We start from the raw sequence: 22553 nt of genomic DNA, 5'->3' as shown, positions 1-22553 counted from the left end.
GAGTAGCTTACAATAATTGAGAATCTGGTCCATAGTTTTACATTGAGCAGCAGCTTAACACAACAGCGGTTACACTGACTGCAATGGAACAACTCACTGTGACTTGCCCTTATGCAACCAGTCCCTTTGGGGTTCAGTGGACCTATCTGCGTATGCAAATATTACACAAACATTTGCTGAGATTAGAAAATATGACTTTGAATCAGAAAATGTGAAGTGAAAAAAGTCTGCTACAAATGTCAAAATGATGAGAGCTTTGTGAATAACTGATTCCTTGGTTTTGTGGCAGCTCTAGAAAAAAACTGAAATGTTGAAAAAATGTTTTAAGTCCAGCAAAATGCTTTGTTTCAAAGTTGAGTATACTTCCCAAGTTTTCAAATTTAAAGAGGATTTTATAATGAAGTGCCGTATTGAATTTTAAATTTTCTCCCCAAATAACAATATATTTTTGCTTCTCTATCTCTGATGCAGGCAATTTAGCACACTAAGGATGAATTTGCAAAACATTTCACTAGTGATAAATCTGCATTTTTCATCACACTCTTGTATATCAGGAGTGTCAACAATACACATGCACAATCAAAACAATTATACTAACAGCTTCACACAGCATTGGCACTTTATTTTTAAATTAATGGATTTATATATTTGTACTAACTTTTAGACAGATATAACCATATGCTTATGATTAATCTTCAGTGTATTTCAGTGTTTTGCTGAATCACAGCCTTCATAATTTTCTTTATAATGGCTTCATATAAATTTCACATTTAAACTATCTTCTGGGCCTGACTAGGTCCATTCCTTCATTCCTTACTGATCCTTTTCTGATATAAACAAGAGATGGACCTTGTACACAATTAGTTCCTAAATAAATAATATTCTGGTGATAATTTACACTAATAACACAAGAAGGGAAATACCTTAAATGCACCTCTAAAAGCTGGAACCCTCAATGTTAAGGTTTTGTCCATTTCAAGAGGAGAAAAGCAGTCAGGTGCCTTTCTTCACCTCTCTCACACAAAAAAACCCCTGTGTTGTTATTGTGAATGCCCTATCCAATCTCCCAGAAAAAGAAGGAAAGAATGCTTATCCTTAGTGTATAGGTTATTTCAGATGGATAACCACATAATATCCAAAGGAAGGGATTAAGACCATTACAGCTATCTCACAGGACAACAGAGGCCACCCTTCACTGACTGAGAAGGTGCTTTTGCAAGAAAGTATTATAATTTTTTTGCACAGGGAGAGACAGTTCTATGAGCACAAAGGCAAGGAATGAGCTAGGAGAGGAGAAAGCTCAAGGATCTGTTACTCAGCATATCTTCTCACTTGTGTTCTTACCAATGAGAAAGGCACACAGCTGATCTTTGTCCTTCCCAGCCTTATCTACAGCATGATCATGTCTCTGCCACTGCTGTTCACTCTGAGGGTCCTCTGAATACCCTTATGTCAGTTCCAGAGGCTTTCAGGTACCAAGTATTGTATCACAGGAGGATATGTAAGTCAACCTTTCTCCAGCTGCCTGTTGGGAGATGCTCTGGCTCCTCTGTTAATGCATGCCCCAGTGGGCTGGAATAGTTTACAAACAGCAATTCCTCAGCTGCTCTGCAGTTTAGGGGGACGTCGTCTTCTGCAATCAACATTTGCAAGTGCCCTTCTGGACCCTCAAGCAAGGTGCTAGACACAAGGCTAATTATGGAGATGAATGTCTCCTCAATATGACAACTACTAGCAGCTCTAGCTAAGCATATCAAACTAGGATTAGCATAGGGTTTTAGAGGAGAAAACTTAGTCTTAAATCTGTGATCATTGATGAACAAGGTCTTAGCAGTGATCAGCTTTACAAAGCCATACTGATTGTGCAATCAATCAATCTTGCTCCTGAGTCAACTGATAACTGTGCTCAAAGTAAAACATGCAGGCACGCTTGGGCATTGCTGCTATGAGGTTTCTATCCCATGCTTTGTTACATCCCCCTGCACTGACCTAAGTCTCATTTAAGATCCTGCAACAGAATCCACATGAGCTAAGTTGATAGAAGAGGGAGTGTGGTACCAGGATCTTAACTATTATGTTGTATAACTAGCTTTAAATGCCAGCCAGCCAGAACACATGCACTTAAAAGTGGTTAATTTGAGAGAATTATTAAAAATTACGCAGGTGGCAAACTTGCATTCAACTTACTAATTGCCTTATGACTTTTTAAGGAATGTATTTTTATTTTGGCCTATTCACATACCGTAATGGTTCTGTGTCACAAGTTCCAGTACCAGAAACTGCACATTCTTGCTCAAGTAAATTTTTACACTATAGCAAAATGTATGTTTTTAATTTCATGAATATCCACTAGAAAAGAAGATACAGCTAGATATAGATAGAAACAGATTTACCCCATTTACTCAAAGTAAGTTGGGTGCTCAGAGGTCCCTCCTGAATGAACGTTCAAGCAACCAAAGTTAAATTGCACAAATGCTCACCAAAAGCAAATGTTAATTGCTCAGGCTTGTGCATGCTCCCAAGAAGAGCAGGTTTATTTTTTATGGGATGGGATGCTGCCTGACACAGCAGGACAACAGGGTTTCAAGAACTCATCATCACAGCTGTGACAGAGAAACAATTACGAGCCAGACAAAGATAAAGTGGTACACAGATACACATACATTTTGGGTGAAAGCAATACACAAAGGAAATATATTTAATTGTTTAAAATTCCCTACTTCAGTTATCTTTCCTCTGGATATAGATTCTCTTATCCTTCTCTGCTACTTTATTACCAGGTTGATTGCCTTTGATTGTATTGCTGTATTGTACAGGAACCCCACCTGTGATGTGCTGGGAGGTGCTGCACAAACAACTGACAGAAGGATAGTTTCTGTCCCGCAAAAGTTTGCAACATAAATCAGGCTAAGCAATACAAATACTTCTTATGTGACTAGCTCACAGTCCTGATGGCTAATTTGATCCTCGTTTCATCTTGATACAGAAATACATTCATCCAAAAAAGAACAGAAATAAGGGCACTTGCCTTGTCTGACCGATGACAACTAACTTTTTTACCTTGCAAACATCCATCATGTTTTATATATGGGTGATAACTACGTGAGTCCTTTCAGATAAAATACATATATTCTTCCACTCTATTTATTTATAACATTTAGCATTGTACTGCCTAAGAACAAGATGTCTATATATGGCAAACATACAAGCAGTTGGAAAGCCTCTATTTTTGACACCCAGTCTATAATGTCTTTATTTCTTTTTTGGTCTATTATGAAAAAAAGCTGTTGTATCATCATATTGTTCTGAACAAAGTGGAACAAAGTCAGTATTGTGCCCAAAGAAAAAAATTCCCCAGAAATGGGTCGAACCTCAAAAAACTGCTGTCTCCTTCCCCCACTCTCATAGACTTTTGCTGTGGTAGCAAACTGCTTCCTCTGAAGTAGAGAGAAACCTTGGATAACTGAAGGTCAAGTCTTTCAAAACTATGATAAATTCTACATTGTTCAGAAGGGAACACAGAGCAAGTGTGGCCTCGGGATCCCTTTTGTTATATATTTTTTGAGTAACTGGTTTGCTCCATGGATAGTCTATAAATGGTTGCAACCCTCCAAAATCTCCCCTATTATTCTCAGTCACCCTGTGTTTTGTGGCTCATAAAACTCCAGGTTCTGGTCTCAGCCCGCAGGATGAATCATTGCCTCCAGGCTGTGGCTTGAGGCCAATGCCATTGGGATGCTCTGAAGCCACAACACAAGAAGATAGGTTAGCGGTAGAGCAACACAAAGCACAAGTCTTTAAATTGACAGAGCTAAGGCTGATATTTTCTTCCTTCTGTTCACAATGATGTCCTGTATTTTGCCAAGATTTAATTTCAGACAGTTATCCTTCATTAACTCAGCGGCTTCACACCATGGATATCTGACCCTGGATGTTGTGTGCTTTCAGAGGAAAGGGAATGGAAAGAAGCGTGCCACACATGAGCCACTGGTGAAATCCCTGCTAACCAAATACTATCAATCAAGTGAAATGCAATCTGCTTGTGGACATTTACTTTTTGCAGAAGAGGAAGTTAACTTATTCAAATACACTCTTTTATGACAGATAATCCTCACCTGAATGACTCCAAATGTTTTTACAGTGTGACAGAAAGACTGCTATACCTTATTACGATCACAAGAGTTCTAATCTCTATCATTTTTTTATTACATTGCTTGTGGGGTTGGTTCTTGAGATAAAGGAAACAAAAATATCTGGCATTATTTTTTGACATTTAACTACTTGTGGAAAGAATCCTAAACCTGCAGTGTTCCATACTGGGTCAACAGCACATGAGATGAAAGCCTCCTTTTGCTAAAAACAGTTAATTATAGAGACAATATTTCCTGAACATCCTAAACTTCTTTAAAGTTTCATAATAGGCTGAGTCTATTTTTATTTTGTCTGGAAAGATTCATCCAATTATAGCCAATACATGACATGTAATAGGAGTTATAGAGGTGAGGGGCCAAGACCCAAGTCAGGTAAAAAGTTCCAACTGTTGATAAAAACCAAAAGCAGGTAAAATAATTATACTAAACATATAATCCATCTGCACCACTTTTCAGTTCTCAATCATTTTTATACTAGGGACTCTATTGTGCACTACCTATGGGCAGCAATCTTGAGTATGATCTATGCTTAAAAATACAAGAAACTTCCAATGATGGAAATGGAGCTTCCACTGGCAGACTTGTTTTCCTAGTACATTTAAAGCACTGGAGCAAATGGAGTAACCTGTCCAAGGAAAGCAACTTTTTGATACTACTGAGTCTTCCATTAAGATTTTTGCTAGTGTTGTTAAGCTTATTAAGGGAAGGATTTTTTTGGTGTTCCTAACCATAAAAGCTATGACAGAAAACAAAGAAAACACAGGTCAAGCCTAAAATAGGCAGAAAGTAGGATAATGTAAGGTCACTTTGTACCTCTGGTTTGAAATACAACACACTGCAGTGCTGATCCCTGCTTGAAGAAATCACTGAAGGTACCCATAGACATGGTCTTAACTGTGGCTGACTCGATTCAACCAGGGCTGCTTGTGGCTTTTTGTTTATCAACTACAGACACATCAAGAGTCAACATAAGCAGCCACATTCAATCTTACCGCTTGTATTTTGGACAAAATTTTCAGGTTTGCAATTAATGCATGCCTTTCTGCTTCCTATAGCTAGTGGGCTTTCCAGATATGGTGACTCTACAGAAACAGATAAAACCTGACTGAAGGCGCTTCTGGCAAAATTAAGAAACATCAAGCATGTCATTTGTTTTCTACAGGCATCTTTCAGAGTTACAGGGAAGGTTACATAATACACTACCCAGTGTTTGTAATAACCTTGTACCAGGAAGCAAATATCAACAATACATAACAACAGTGATGAAATTTTCATCATGGAGGTACAGACCTGAGGCCGTAAAGCACCGTTCCGTCCGGGTGAAGGCGAATCATTCGATTCTTCACGGTAACGCCATGTACAAATGATTTCTTGTCATTTAAGAAGTAAGTGTCAGGCACCCACAGTTGATCTGCCACTCGGTTATCGAGTGTGAGGTTGAGAGGTATGCCAGCGTAAGCCAGCCTCTTATCTCTCCAGTACTGTTGAAAATACATAGTCAAAGTGTAATCCTGGTGAGTAAAAAAAGAGAAGCACAACAGTCAATCATACTTGGTGTAACTAGAAGAATTTTTTTTCCCTGTCACTAGCTTGTTTTGCTGTTGGTTTAATTTAAATATTTTTTAAAAAATGCTTAATAAAAACATTAAATATTCCTATCACTAATTAAATTCTAATAATTCAAGTATCACTCTAGCCTAAGGGGGCTTTTCAAGTCTTAAGATACTCAGCTAGTATTGTTATCTTTTGCCCTGCTCCTCCTTTTCTTTCATGTATTTCCCCTGACACCTACCTGAAATATGATGTTTGTGGAATGATAAACAAGATAATAGGAAAATACCATCATCTTCCCATTTTTTAAAAATGATAGATGAATGGAAAAACATTCGAAGTATTTTGAAGCAGTATGCAAATTTCTGTCTGAAAAAATAAACTGCGAAGATGTTGTTTATATGTGTACCTTTGTGTGAGACTACATCTTGCAGTAACATCAAGATTTTTCTCATCAACAGGCTACATTGGTATTTAGAAGAACAGTAGATTGTAGTAAAGTCCCACCAATGTCAATGTTTGGTTTTCATAATTTTGTCAATTAAGGTTCATGCTGTCTGCTATGAGCTGTGATCACTAACATAAAAGCCTAAACATGGATACAGAAGCCTGAAACATCCATTTTAAAATTCTTTATTTCATTTCAGAACTTACTAACCTGACTTGGTCATGTGATAGTAGCGCCATATTTAACAGTGAAAAAAATGAGACCGTTAAGTATAGGCCGTTAAAACCCTGATTTTCAAATTACAGAAGTGCTCTAAACAACAAAACTCTTCATGAAACTCTTCACAAAACACTGAGAAATTTATGTGATCTCCAAACACATTTCAATATTTAGCAGCAGGTGTGCAAGCCACAGGATACCTGCATTTGCATCTGGTTCTACAAGCTGGTGATGCAAAAGCCCTCAGGCTTGCTGCTTGTTCAGGAAAAGGATGTTCAGGCTTTCGAAGTACGGCTGTTGGGAATGGTCCATTCTTGTAATGGGTTTCATGTGAAGACAACCCAATTTCAGGCACTGATCCTGCCCTGCTTCCCTCAAGCACTACAGCTTTTCCTTGAAATCAAATGAAACCTAAGCATGCCTTTCACACCCGGAGCCTTTGCATTTGTTATTCAGTGATTCAGTCTCTTTAATGAGGGAGCTGCTATAGCTTTAAGAAATCAAATTTAATTGCTTAGAAAAATAAATCATAATAGATATCAAGGACAAGCTGTTCCTATTTTAGGAAACTAATAGGAGACCTTTGAAAACAAAAAGGCCTGGTGATGGGAGAAAGGAGCCCGCATGGAACTGCCTGGAAGGAAGCTCATTCCTCCGAACTCAAATCTGACACGACTGCTCAGGAGAATGTGCTCTGACCTTTTTTTCAGAAGCTTTCTTTGGTGGGACTAACGGTCCCTGCTCACCAGGGAACGCGGTACATGCTATACTGGGTGCACCTGCATCGCTTCCATTAGCACATCAGGAAGACCACATCTCTCCTCATGTTCTCTGCAACCAATTTTCTGACACTGATGCATTAGAACAAACATCCTCTACCAGCTCTGTTCCACCTTAATTAAAGCTTGTTTCTGTTAACATTCAAAATTTGCTGTGTGCTTGGCTTCTACAATGGTTTGCACAACAACGTCAAGAAATCAGGGATTATAAAAGCTGTGGACACATGAGCAGTACACCAAAAGCTCACTATGTGTAAATACACAGTATCTGCGCAAAATAATGCTGAACAGAAATAAAGAAATGGGGTTGCACTGCACAGCATTGAAAGAAGTGAAACAGCTAGCACCAAGATATAAGAGAAGCAGTACATTTGAACACAAGAGAACTTTAGGCTAGCCTCCTTTTGCCTTTGGCTTGAGATAAAATACATGCTAACAGCCAATGAATGGATTAATTAACTAGCTAAGTAGAACATATGTAACAATACAAGCAGGAATAGTCTGTAATTTTATTTTTAAATAATAAAATTTACTATGGCATGGAATAACAGAGAAAAACGTTTACAAGTTACATACAGAAACAGCAACATTAAGCAAACATCAAGAACTTTCATTGTCTTGGCTGAAAGACAAGCTTCCAAAAATTTATCCTCTACAGTACAAGTTTCATTAGTGCTTTCTCAATTAACCTTCACTTCTTATTTCATCTTAACTTTAAATTAAAACCCCCTATCTGTAAGTCTGCTAATGTATATGACTATATTTGCCTGCACTGAAAGCAATGATACCCTGAAAAGTTATTTTAAAAAAGTACATTATTGCATGCAAAACAGCAGCTCATTACCAGTTCTTCTAAGTATCTACTCAGTATCTACTAACGAAAATGCTCAAACAGCATCTTCTGCAACAGCAATATACTACCCAGATGCACTGACACGTCTGCCTAACCCCACTCTCTGCACTTTGAACAACAGACATGGCAGAAATAGAGTGCCCAAGAAAGCATGTGTGCTACCACACACCTTGAAGGATCACTGTAGATTTGTGCTCTGCCAGCCTCACCTGCTCTGAAGATAATGGGATAGAAAGAATTAATATGAACCATGCTTGTTCACCATCACAGTTTTTCCAATCATGTCAAAGCAAAAAGCAGCAGCAAACTTGTAGTAGAACTGTACTGAAACGGCTTGTTTGTGTGAGAAGTGATAAAATGAGCAGGAAAGGCTCTACCAAAGTCACCACCAGCAGAAACTAAGCTTATTAAAACCATAAGGATGTCAGCTCTTATTCTTTGATTAACTAATTTTCTAAGCTTTGTACCCATAAAGGAAGTTTTCCCCTTTTCTATACTCCAGAGGAAAATGCAAAATTTGTTTGAGTGTAGACTGGAAAAAATGCACTATGTATTTGTCAGGTAAAATGAGAAAATGGACTTTTACCCCTAGGTAAGTAGCCTACAAAGTTTATTAAGGGCCACTTTCCTCCAGGGGAGCTTATGAGGACTAGCTCTGATACAGAGGTCAAGAGGGTACATGTCTAATCTAGAAGAGATTAATCCCACTACAGCTACTGTATTAGGGTGCTGTTATATGTCAAAGATGACACAGAGCTGCCAGCTTTAGGAAATTCTAACTATTGCACAGAGCAGTGCACAATTTTCTCAGCAGCAAAGACCTCCATAAATCATTTTTTTTCCCCATACAATACCATGCTACAGTCAAGGTCCCCCTTTGCCCTCTCCAGTTTCTCACAGTAATAGGCGCTTCAGGTCAAGCACGGTAACAAAATCATTCAAAGCCCTGACAGAAGGACAAACACAGTGCTTCTGAAGTACAGGAGATATGTCCTCAAAATGGGAAAAGCTGGACTTCACAGGCAACATGAGCTTTTTTTTGTGTATTCAAAGACCATGGAATATCTTACAAGGATAAAGAACGGTGACAAGCTTCCTTGACTTTCTAGCACTGCAACAATGCCACTAATGTAATGTGAGGGAAGGCACACAGAAGGGTGTGCTGATGTTTTTTCAACATAGTTTTCCCTGGGGGAAAAAAAAACCATACAACAAACAAAAAAACCCCACCTCAAATAGTAGATAATACGTGGGAAGGAATTTAGATACAATGGTAAAGAGGCTGATATCACAACTTAAATAGAGTATAATATATCAGTGTTCGTGTGTATTATCTGTGATTTCAAAACATCTTAAGAATTATAGAGACTCACAAATATTGTATATGCTAACCACGTAAAAAGAAATTTTAAAGCATTTTCTACATGATATTTGTCTCTCCACAGACTGAACATACCATGTAGGAAGCAAGTATGATTTAACTACAAAGCCACTTCAGACAGGCAGAATGTATTATAGTATGCTACTGTACAGTACCTAATGCATTGACTATAGGACTAATGAACGATAAATGCTAATATGCAGTGATACTAAAAGCAAACAATAATTTTTTTTCTGCTACGGGGTTCATCCTTAGCTTTTCTCTCCTGCATTCAATAAAAGGGAAAGAAAAATTTAAAAATACAGTTTGCTCATCAAAATAAAATTAACAACATCATAGCAGCAATAATGTTCTAAAACTGACTATTGCTGTTCACAGTCTTACTGTATTATGTATCAAGGGTATTAAAGTTTTCCAGTAGCTGTAAAAATGTTGTGTTTCTTCAAAATGACTGCTAGACAGAACACTACAATTAATAATTATGATGGAATACTGTTAATATGGCAGTCAAGCAAAAGAAATTATTCATGCAAAATAAATAAATATATTGAAAATTAACGGAAATATTGGAAAAATGTATGCAAAAAACAAGTATTCCACTGCTTGGGAAGACAGCCTTGTATCTACTTGAAACATGGATTCCTGTTTTAGATTTGCATTTGGATGTAAATTCACATCCTTGCTTTCTTGACCAACAGACAAATGTGATTATTACCATCAGCTTTTGGATTATTTATTTTTGATCAAGTTAATAAAGTAAATACTCATTCAGTGGATAAAAAGATGTATTGAAAATCCATGCCTTAGTCTCCATATAACTTCAAGGTCCCTTCCCTCACCTTCCACAGACTTTCAAAAATTAGATATGGCTGCTGTAGTATAAGGAGCTATTTCTGAAGCATTGATGATTGGGTTAAATTCTTCCCAATAAGCCCAAAGTGAGTTGCAAAGCCAAACTGATAATCCTATCCTTTGACAAAATAGCTGTAAATCTGTCCCCCTACCATCCACAGAAGAGACATGACAAATAGATTCATGCACACATTAATTCACACAGCTAAAAATGAATTTTATAAAGAGATATTCAGAAAGGCTAACTTTAGGAAGTCAGAATTTACCAGCAATACTATTCAGTTGTGTGAGATGATCACTTAAACATTTTTATCAGCATTTGAAATGTTCTAAAAGCTTCAGCAATCTTCATATATAGAAAACAATTATTAAAGAAAAAATTTACATTATATTTTACCTGTTGACATTTTTATTTTCCCAATGTCTAAACCATACATTACTTATTTAATTGTCAGGGAATGGAGAAAATCACCAAAGTCTATTGTTCTGCAGAGTCTTTTACAAGAAAATTGCCTGATCAGAACCTTTCTGGTGTTAGATATAGTTCATGAGCAGCCTCAGTGAAGGAGATGTGCACACACACACAGATGCACACATATCCCCTCTGTGCCACCAAAACACCTTCCTCGAACATTTCTCGGTCTACCTGCTGCTATAGTAAAGATTCATCTCACCTATAAGATCCTGACTCGGGCTTCTCTCTGACACCACTCAGAAACCCCACAACAGTGACAGGTTGAAAACATGGCACATATTTTCCCAAGCATGTGGCTAAAATACTCTTCTGTTAAGAAAATGCAATGCTAAAGCAGCTCAATTACACTGATTTCAGCATGACCCTCCATACAACCATGTTGTCTTGGTATCCTCTGTACCAAATTACCATGATTTTTTTCCTCTTCTACTAAAACACACAAGGATGGTGTTATAAATAGATCTAAGGAAATATTTAGACTCCAAGAACCCACTTGATGCTATAAAATAGTTTTCCAAATAAATGTATGATTGCATGGGTCTTTCCTGCCCTCTCATACCCTCTGGCACAAGACTTTCTATCTCCACTGCAACCATAGTGTCTTCTCCAAAAAGCCCGTCCCCCACCGAGCATCTCTGGGTGCTCCGAGGAGTGTTGCCATATCAACCAGATCTCAGCATTCTGCAGGCAAAGGGAGCATGGTTGACATAGCAACCGGCCAAAGCAGCTTCTCCCCAGCTTTTCGGGGACAGGTGGTGGTCACTGCAACAGAAGAGAAGCTTCTCAACAGGAATGAAGGGAGCAGCTGGGCCCCTTCCGTGGGTACTGCCCCGCGGCACCTTCCTGCCACAGCCACAGCAGCTTACTCTTCAAAAGCTGGGTATTGGCTTTTCTGTCTATGTGTTCCTCAGCCCACAACAAACAGATGGGGATGCCTTCCTACTCTTGGGGTATTCTCTCATCCGAACATCAGAGGACACCAGCTGACAAGGAAGCAAGTGCCTGGGCTGAGCTTTGGTAGGCAAATACAGAGAGAGAAAGAACAAAGTTCCTGCAAATATTTCAGTTCAGGGATGTAAGTCCAGACAGTAAGAAGTCAGTCTGGGCTATTTAATCCCTGACAGATGGGGGGGGGGGGGGGGGCGGAGAATACTTAAATATTCCTTCTCTGGTTCAGAGTATCACAGGTATTACAACACCATAGGCTTCTCAGTAATCAGGAGCTTCTATTCCCAAAGGACTGATCACAGAAAAACTAGCATACACCTTTACACATCAAGGGTATCATGCTCTCTGATCTGGTGGCAGAAAGCTAGCTAAAAGAAGTAAGGTCTTTCACTACACCCTTGAAGATCTGTCCAAAGGTTGTGTGGCAATTTGTAATCAAAATCCACTTGATGATGGACAGATAGAACATAAAATTCAGTATCTGATGGAGCCCTCCTAAAGAAAAGGAATAGAAATGTCAAATGTTTAGGTGCTACACTTGAAAACTCTAAAAGAGATCAAGTCAGAAAAAAACCCCACCAAATATCTTTAAAAAAAAGACTTATATAAGAAAGAAAAATAATGCTAGGCTCAGTGAGGCACTGCGCTTGCTTCACGAAGCACAAATTTATTTATTTTAGAGCTGTTGGGACCTCAAGAAAACAGGTACATTTAATTGCACTAATTGAAATCCTGCTAACAACCTACAGGGAAGAAAAAAATCAACCTTTATCAGCTGTCAGCTGGTTCCCATGATTGAGGCAGCTGACCTTAGAGAGATGGGAACTGACAACTAATGGATTGTACCTCCTACACAGTAGCAGGATGTGCCACCAGTGAGTTGGAGAAATGAGCTAGTGCCCTAAAATCTTAAAGTTATGGGATTTTTTTTTCCAGTTACTAGATATGAACAAAGGCTAAAAAATTGGGATCTACCAGGTACCCATTTTAGAGAATGAAGGACTTCTCACACTTCTACTTTGTTCTTTCCATAAATATATCAACTTTTATCTCTCTTTGGCATTACTTGAATTTCATCAATAAAAATCTGGAAGGAAAAACAAAACTCAGAGAAAGCCCTGTAAGTTGATATTATTTGTCCTATTTGTTCAGGTCTTCCTATTTCTTAGACTATTGCATGCATAATACTTGTAGTGTCTGCAAGGTGTTCCAGGACAGCAGTGATGGAGGTAGTTGAGAGCCTCCATAGCTGGGAATACACAGATGTGTTTTAAATACTGTGACGATAAATATATAGCTCCATGCCCTTCTTATTTGCTATGATTGAACATGAAAATAATCCAAAACAATTTTCAGTAAACCCATACTTCAGACCGAAAAGTCTACATAGAATTGTAAAAAGACCTTTCTAAAGGCACTCCAGAACTCATATGATTTTTTTTTTTTAGTCACTCCAGAGTTAAGTAAAACAAACCTATATTTAGGAACAGAAAGCCAAGGGAAACATGCACTTGAATGAAAACGGAAATACATATCTGTTCACATCCACACTTTTTGGTTAAAAAAAGGAATTTTATTTCTCACTGTGGAGAGAACTTTTTAAATTTTCTCACCTCCCAACCTATCCATTTGCTGACTCTGGGAGCCAGTCAATCTCACCGGCACCAGAGCAGCAAGGCTGACACCCAAATTTCTACTTGCTGTCGGTGATGATCTGAACCACCAGATATTCTTACAGGAAATCCCATTCAAGACAGATGCCATGAACAAAACGCCCTTTGAGAAAGAGAGTGAGAACACATTGGCCATCCAATGTTTTTAAAATGTGTAACTTGAAACGTGATCTGTGTATTTTCCAGTATCACGGCACACCCCGTTTGGGTGTGCCAGGCCTGGAGGGCTCCCCCAGCCCTTGCTGGCCCGGCCAGACCCCAGGGCTCCCCCCACCCTGCCCAGGGCCCAGGAACCTGTGCCAGCCCCCCGGCCGTCAGCCTCTGCCCCAGCACCACCACAGCAGGGCCACGCTCCGGCTCCCCACAGCCCTGCCCTGCCCGGCCATGGGCCCTACCAAGCCGGGCCCACTCACAGGCCCATGTCGCAGCCCAGCCCTGTCCCGTCCCCGTCCCTAGGGAGGGCCCGGGTGCCGGGGACTGGGGCTGCCCCGGTGCCCCCCAGCCGCCCTGCTCCTGGCTGGGAGCGGGACAGGCCCTGGCTGCTGGGCCCTGCCCTGCTGCCCTCCATGGGGAGTCCCCGCCACTACGGACACGGTGACAGGGTATCCACAGCAACTGTGGCTCTTTACATGTAAACAGGCAGTTCATTGGGACCAGGATATTATGTGTTCATTTTTGAGCAAGGAAATAAACTAGAAGAGATTTCTCTGCAATGGCCAAGAGTCAGAAAGGTGATCCGTGAACTGCCCTGCGTAGCCTATTCCCTTCCCTCTAGACACATTACTTACACTGCCAGCTTCCCTCACTTTGCCCTTTCACTCTATCAGTAATGCTAAATCCAACTTTACATCTTGCAGTAACAAAATTGGGACGCGTGCTAAGTCAAAAGGAAAACAATGCATTCACTAAAAACTCATTACTGCGGGTAGGATAAACTCGTCCTGTGACATGGCTTATGCTCATAAAACTTGGTAAAGCACAAAATAAATGGGTAAAAAAAGCCAAACGCTGCATCCAAGAGGAAATATTACAAGCATATGTGATATTCAACCCTCACACACACAAACCTCTTGCTGTACAGAGACTTGTGAAAGAAGTGGAAAAGAGCATGTCCCCTGCCGGTGCCCTTTAAAAAATTAGGCTGTCAGTGATTTTAAAGGGAAATGTCTTGCTGAGCAAGTGTCTCCCTTCCTGCATGTAATCTGAACACCCTGCAAAGATCTGCTAATAGCTTTTGGAATCAGGGAATCAAAATTTGTCACTGCATAAAAAAAAATGCGAGTGTTTCAAACTGCAACGCTGCCCGACTCCTGAAGCCACAAACAGGATGGTCTAAACCAACATGAAACACATATTTAGTCGCAAATCTTCAAAACTTCCAGTTTTAGTAGCTAGATTTTTTTAAAGCGGAATTCTCTGATGACAGCAGGCATTCCCAGGGGTTTGTATATACTTAGGATACTTAGAGCAAAACTGATCCTCCAGTGGATAATGTGTTGGTTACTTTCCCCTTCGTGTGAACCTCCTTAAGTTCAACAAGGCCAAGTGTAATGTCCTGCACCTGGGTCGGAGCAATCGCAAACATGGATACAGACTGGGCAATGACTGGATTGAGAGCAGCCCTGCGGAGAAGGACTTGGGGGTATTGGTGGATGAAAAACTGGACATGATCCAGCAATGTGCACTTGCAGCCCAGAAAGCCAATCATATCCTGGGCTGCATCAAAAAGCAGCGTGACCAGCAGGTCGAGGGAGATGATTCTTCCCCTCTACTCCGCTCTGGTGAGACCCCACCTGCAGTACTGCGTTCAGCTCTGGAGGTCCCAGCATAAGAAAGACATGGACCTGCTCGAATAGGTCCAGAGGAGGGCCATGAAGGTGATCAGGGGGCTGGAGCACCTCTCCTATGAGGACAGGCTGAGAGAGTTGAGGTTGTTTAGCCTGCAGAAGAGAAGGCTCTGGGGAGACCTTATAGCAGCCTTCTAGTACCTAAAGGGGGCCTGCAGGAAACATGGGGAGGGACTCTTTATCAGGAGTGTAGTGACAGGACAAGGGGTAACAGTTTTAAACTGAAAGAAGGTAGATTTAGATTAAATATAAGGAAGAAATTCTTCCCTGTGAGGGTGGTAAGGCACTGGAGCAGGTTGCCCAGAGAGGCTGTGGATGCCCCATCCCTGGCAGTGTTCAAGGCCAGGTTGGATGGGGCTTTGAGCAACCTGGTCTAGTGGGAGGTGTCCCTGCCCATGGCAGGGGAGCTGGAACTAGGTCATCTTTAAGGTCCCTTCCAACCCAAACCATTCTGTGATTCTATGGTCCTACAGTCTACAGTACAGTACAGTACAGTACAGTAACAATACTTTCCTCAAGGCTATTCTAGGCTATTTTCTGACATCAACACATATGTGCAATACAAGATACCTGCAAAGATGAAAAACGGTGCATGCGTTCTGCTGTAGGCTCACTTCAAGTAATTGAATGTAGAATGGGCTACTTGTGTATTGAGACATTCCTCCCAGTGTGGTACCAATGGCAAGGACAGAGGGCAAATATTTTTATTTCCTTGGAAATGTGGTGAAAACATTGAGAACTTAAAACTTGGCTTATACACTTCCCTTACATAAAGTGTTTTTTGCTCACTAGACAGTTACTCTGTTGTATATAATGTTTCTCCTGCAGCAAAATTACTCGTATAAATCTGTGCTAGGTGGACACACTGATTTCAAAGGCACTCCTTGAACTCAGAAGTAAAGACACAGACCAGTTATTTAAAGAACCGGAGTCTTCCCTACCTCAGGTACAGCCTATAACCACTGCTCAATTACTTACCTAATTCATCTACTATTGTTGAATACCTCAGAAGCAGCAAAGTGCATTTAAGGGGCAGGAAATCATTTTCCCCACGAGGCCTTTGGGTGAACAAAATGTGGCTGAGAAAAGGAGCATGAACAAGGTACACTATATACCATTGCTTTCAGCCAGAGATTAGTATTCTGCAGAGCACCTCAGTTATGATAATCAGATGGCCTCCTCAAATATGAAAATTATATCCTTGATCATCTACCTCTGCTCTTGCACCGGCAGTGCTTTTTCATGCTGGCTAGAGAATCAGTCCTTCAGACAACAGCATAGGGATGAAGGGTTTAGATTCATCAGGAACTGTACAAACTTTGTACAAAGTCTGTACAGCAAAAATAGGATTCAGGGAAAGCTGCTGTAACTAAAAAACAGGAAGGTTACCAGAGAAGAGGATTGAATTAAAGACTATAGGAAAGCCAACAGGTGCAGAAGAAAATCTGGCTTGGAGGATGAATCATAGAGGGGTGAAATTAAAAAAGCTTTATATCCTTGAGAAAAAAATAAGACAGAAGCTGGTAAAACTCATTTACGGCACAAGTTATGCTCATTCTGCACCCAAAAATACCATTTAAAAATAACATAGAAAAATAAGCAACCAGATCAAATGCATACAAACTACTATTGAAATGCTAGAAGTTTTTAAATAAAATGAAGGAACTAGGATACCTAGTTTTAAGTGAGAATATTGACCTAACAGAAGCATCAAAGACTTGATGGAAGGAAAGCAGTCAGGGGAAACCTGTAACATAAACTACATAGGCAAGAAAAAGGATGTAGTGTATGTCAAAGAAAGCTTTGCATTAGTTAACTGTACTGAATGTTACACATCATCTCTATGGATTAAGACACCAGGCCTACATAATTATTAGAAGTAAGTTGTCACTGCCGAATCAGGATGACAATGGTGTCAGTGAGGTGCCAAGAGAGATTTAAGAGACAGCAAAAAAACAAATTAGTAATCAGAAACTTCAATCACCCCCACATAGACTGGGTAAATGTCAGGTTGGGGTGTGATGCAGAGACTAGATGACAGGATTCTTGGAGGAGCTTTTGGTGAAAGCTGAAACAAGGCAAGACACTCTTGACTTGGTTCTGAGCAATGTGCAAGTCATGGGTCAAAATGCTGTGACAGAACAACTGCTCCATAACCCTGATGGAATTGGGAAACCGTCTTTTAAAAATGAGAAAAATCTAAAATGACATAAAAATAATATTTAATTTCAAAAAGTAAATTGTATAAAAATGGGGCTTCTTGTTTCCAATTTGGAGAAAAGATTGTTTATAGTCATCACAGTATGAACTTCTGTATATCAAAAATAACTGTTGAGTAACAAACAAAACCCAGAATGTTTAAAATTTCAGGTAAATAATTCTACTAGAACTAAAAAGATGTACTTCAAAAGTAAGAATTCACATCCAAAGGAGAAAAAATAGATAAGAAGATAAACATAGAAAAGCAAGCCAAAACCACATAAGCAATAATTTGCTACAGGCATAAACACTTATTATAAATCATCAAATGGTCTTAAAGAAAGCCTCGTAGAATAAGAAAGTAGTTCCTGCCATGGATTAATAACCAGGTAAAAGACAAGAAACAAACAACAGAGCCTAGCAGTCAATTTTCACAACAGCAGGAGGACACTTGCAAACCTGAACAGAGATCTGTGCAGGACTCCATTCTGGTCATCATCCTCATAAACAGCATAGACAGGGGATGCACATTAAGGTGCTTCTATTTGGTACAACATTTCTCTGAATAGTAAAAATGAAAGACGTGTTTTCCAAACAGTCTTAATGTTCTGTTTGCTTATTTTGACTTTACAGAATATTAAACTGATCTCTTTGTAAAGCTGCTGATTAATACCGCAACTTTTTTTTTTCCCCTGAGTGGCCATAGTTAGCTCAGAACCTACCACTTAGTCCATAGTTAGGACTGTTTTTTCCCCATATGCATTACTTTGCATCAGGATTGAATTTTATTTATTTTATCACTCAGGCGTTCAGAATGCTGCTGTCCACAATTTAGTCTCATCCTACTTTTATACTCTTCTTGAGCCTTCACCATTGTCCACAGTTGGAAACTGGATACCAAGAAAGATGGGACTTCTGGTCTAACTTCATAACGCCATTCTCATGTCCTTATCTTCCTGGAGTGTGCTATTAAGTCATTTAGGACTCTGTGGCATTGTTCATGAGCTGATGTGGTTGTCCTGTGGTGTTAATAAGCATTGCTGTCGGGGCTGACAACTTATCATTCCAGGGGAAAAGGAAGTAGAAGTTGTGACCTGAAACACTTACACAATTCATTTTTGATTCAACTGCGTATGAAGATAATTTTGTACATGAGATTTTTGCAAATAGCATAAATATGCCAATGCAGAATATTTAACTGCCTGTCAAAATTCAGAAATTATTATAGAGCTGCTTCTTTAATGATGTTGAGTGGTAGTTATGTACACTTTAATTTGTCTAACATCTGCTCCTGGCAAATGTAAGCAGATGCATCTAATTATTACCTTTCGATACTTGTATATGCATAGCATGAATAAGAACACAAAAAAATCAGATTTTTGTAAAGTAGAGGGAAAATGCCTTTGAAGCAAACGAGACGGCAATGAATCAGATAGCTAAAAATATCTATTTTATAGTTGGGAAGTTAGCAAATAAACACAAGCGATACATTATTCCAAGTGAAAATATTGTTTGACGATGATAGATATATTTAGTCTATGTGAAATTTAAATTAGTTTGGAGCTTGAAGTCAGAACCATGTTCTTTCCAATTTACGCTGATTGATAGGGGTAATATTCTTGACCTTACTTTCCAACTGCAACACCATTCACATTTTATTTGAGTGTTTTTTCCATGTTGAAAGATTTTTAAATTGGTTGAAACCCCAGTTAAGGTGCTGCATTTACCCTTTTTAACACAACACAACAATTACACAGATTTCTGGTCTACGTCAGGAAACAGAAGTTTAACTACAAATCCGCTGCAGAACGATTCTGCACTCAGTTATGTCTGTCTCCTCAGATTGGGACCTGGGACCTCCAATGTCATAGCCCCTCGTGCAGCCTCTCCACCACTCTCACTACGTCTGGAGCCCTGGATTTTGGGTCAGTTGTTGACAGCGCAGCTCTTGGACTTGCTGCTGTGCCCAGTGACAAACTGCTGCCACCCAGCTGGCTGCTGCCATGCAACGCTGCAGGGAGGCAACGCCGTTCACCTGGCGTGCAGGGTCTTGCTGCTGTGCAAGGGAGTAGCTGCCGGCTTTACGTCCGTATTTCTGTCAGACCGCTGTCTGCCCTGTCCACGGCGAGGCTGTTGCTCTGCATGGCAGCACGCCAGAGAGTCTCTGGACTCTTTGGGGTTATCAAATGTATTGCTGAGCGAAGGTGAGATGGGTTTCTAGGGTGATTTGATCAGGAAAAGCTGAACTCTGACAACTGTTGCAAGAGGAACATAACCTCAAACAAATCAAGAAGTCGCACTACTCACACCAAGTGCAAAGTTGGTTAGGTTATCACCTCTCGTACACAGAGCACACATCATGCCAGTAAAGAAGGAAATATTTGACTTTAAAGTATCTATTCAACCCACAGATAAATTCTTTTAGCAGTTTAAATTTTAGGAATGTTTCTTTCACTATTAAATGATCTGATTTTATTCACAGTATACAGACAAAATGGCTCTGCTCATAACCAAATATCAAATTTTCTACATAGTACAAAACCTGTAAATAGTTCAAATTCTGCTAGATGAGAAAGATGTAGCTAAAACCATACTGCATGCCAATATAAATCAATGGACAAGCTAAAAATAATTATTCATCCACCTTAGTGTGCTAGAGTGAATTTTTATTCTGTTCCTGTATATGCAAACAGATACTTTTTCTACACAATTAGCTCGTTTCTGTGACAACTATAGTAAGTTTGTATCTTTTTCTTCACTATAGTAAGTTTGTATCTTTTTCTAACTCGAATTGCAATTACCAGCTACTAGCAGAAACAGAATTACCAAATCATGAATTGTATAAAACAACAACAAAAAGTAGACCCTATCTTAAACTCAGAAACTAAACATATGTGTGCTTTTTACTTCAGTATATAACCTACTTTTACATTATTTTTTTCATGTTTTTCCAGGTTCATCTGAAAAAGAATTCATTCCTATATGGCCAGCTTTTCTACATGGTCCCAAATCCAGCAGCTTGCCTTCAGAATAGAAGCTGCTGGATAATGAGCACATTAAAACATCTCATGCTATACTGGGAAAAAAGCTCTTAGAAATCTGGTCGTAATGACGGAAATTGATGCATTTGAAAAATATAGCTGATTGGTTATCTTTTACAACTAACTGTAACAAATGCGTTTGCACTAATGAAAGAATTTACTTCTTTGAATTCAGACTCTGTTCCCCAGTGGAGTGATTTATTTTATGCTTAGAAAAGGCCTTTGCTCGAATTATTGATGCGTGTGTTATTATTACAATAACATGCCATGGTAGAAATATTCCAAGTGGATTAATAAAGTGGGTCCCTGATAATATAAAAACTAAATAAAAATATAAATGATTTATCTTTCCTACCAGACACACAGATTATACATGCATTTGTATGTGGAGGCATGCAGATTTTAAATCCTGGTTCTATACTACTGTATATGAGAGAAACATCCAGTGTCTTCATGTCACACTAACTCATGTTTTAAGTAACACAGCTCCCCTGCCTAGGCTTTAAAAAGGTACTGATTTATGGTAACATTACCATTTCAAAAAAGTACTTTGCTGATCATTCACAAGCCATCTGAAATATGTGAAGAGTCACTGCTTGAAGCTACTGTTTCAAAATCTTTACCTGAGTAAAAAACCCTATTCTAGAAGGCTAATTTAATTTAAATTGATTTTAAAAATATCAGTAAGTAATATTGCTTTTTTGGAGTACAAGAATTTATTTTACATACTGTTGTGTTTTCAAAATTGATTGACCTTCCTTTGCAGGAATAGTCTTCAAATGACTACAAAATGTAATGTCATTTGTGTGTTTCCAGTAATGACAAATGCAAATTCTATTGAAAACTGCAGGCAATTAGCCCCTGCCTTTCAGAAGGCTAGAATTTCTCCAGCTGTCACGTTCAGGGGACACCCCAGTTACTCCTATTTAGTTAAGGTCTCCTTTCAGTCAAAGAGGATGAAGCTGTTTGAAATTGGGGAACACAGAAGTGGAAAGTCATGCACCTAGGGACTAAGAATGACAACATTAGCAGATCAGTTGGTAGGACACATAGAAGATGAAGCTGAGTATTTTGGGTAGCTGCAATTGTACCATGAGTTATCAGTGAAATGCATATGTGAAAGATGCTGTGGTAATCCTAGCATGCAGCAGGTGATGGAAGTAGCAGTGCCACTGCATAAGGTATCAGTTAAAATTTCACCTAAAATATGCTGTGAAGTTCTGGACACCTTTCCTCAAAAACTTAAACTGGAAAAGATGTAGCAAAGGGCTAATGAAAGTCCAAGGGAAGAGAGAACTTGTCTTCTGAATAAAACACTGGCTTGTTTAGCTCAGTGACATGAAAAATGAAGTGTATTACGACTCTCTCCCTGCACCACATACACTGATTTCTTTCAAACTGAGTAACAGGAGATGGAAGGAACGTGTGCACCTACATCTCAGCAAAACACACCATCAGGATGGATCTGCATTGTTTACCTTGATCCTCGGGAAGAAAACACTCCATGTTCAGATGTAATCTAAGACAGCTTACAGATGATTGCCTCAAGAACCACCCAGCCACACTTCTTTATCATTTAGCATTCTTTCACAGAAAGTCCTAAAATAAACTCCAACTTATATAAAAAAATAGGCAATGGGTCTTTTTTTTCAAAGGTCCCTAGGTGCAGTTAGGATGTAGGCTCCTAAGTTACAAACTTAAACTCCTTACCAAAGCTCTCGTCAAATAAATTGTTCAAATTTTAATGGGAATTAATCAGAATAAATTAATCAGAATTTTTCTAATTTATTAGGAAAAAAGGTATTAATTATATTTAGAAGCATCAGTTGCCTACTTAACAATCTGATTTATTGGTTGCTGTCATTGATTGTCACTAATGAAAGACTCAAGGTGTTTATTTTAGATGTTTTATAGTGGTATTAAAACCAGAAAATCTGAACTAAGCCTGAAGTTGCAGGACCTATCCAAGCACCCTTAGGGCTACAGCCACAAACCTATTTACATACCTCAGTCCTGTTCAAGTGCATATTTCACACTGCACACACACATCAGTGTGCATTTGGAAACTGAAACATGGACCTCAAGAGTGTGTGAAACGATGTGCATGGGGTCTACTGACACTGGAGGGATGGCAGT

The 22553-nt window shown here is 39.3% G+C and overlaps 1 protein-coding gene across 2 annotated transcripts in view; it reads right to left on the bottom strand.

Moving 5' to 3' along the window:
• GABRB3 (gamma-aminobutyric acid type A receptor subunit beta3) overlaps positions 1-22553 on the bottom strand; it is a 195507-nt gene that overhangs the window by 28564 nt on the left and 144390 nt on the right. For both annotated transcript variants that reach the window (XM_069769984.1, XM_069769985.1), the window contains one exon: positions 5442-5662. In XM_069769984.1, coding sequence (XP_069626085.1) covers positions 5442-5662 — 221 coding nt within the window. The remainder of the gene's footprint in view (positions 1-5441; positions 5663-22553) is intronic.

Source organism: Haliaeetus albicilla, chromosome 25 (assembly GCF_947461875.1).
Source record: "Haliaeetus albicilla chromosome 25, bHalAlb1.1, whole genome shotgun sequence".
Lineage (NCBI taxonomy): Eukaryota > Metazoa > Chordata > Aves > Accipitriformes > Accipitridae > Haliaeetus > Haliaeetus albicilla.
The sequence above is the reverse complement of the archived record's forward strand: the minus strand, read 5'-3'. Positions and strand labels throughout refer to the sequence as shown.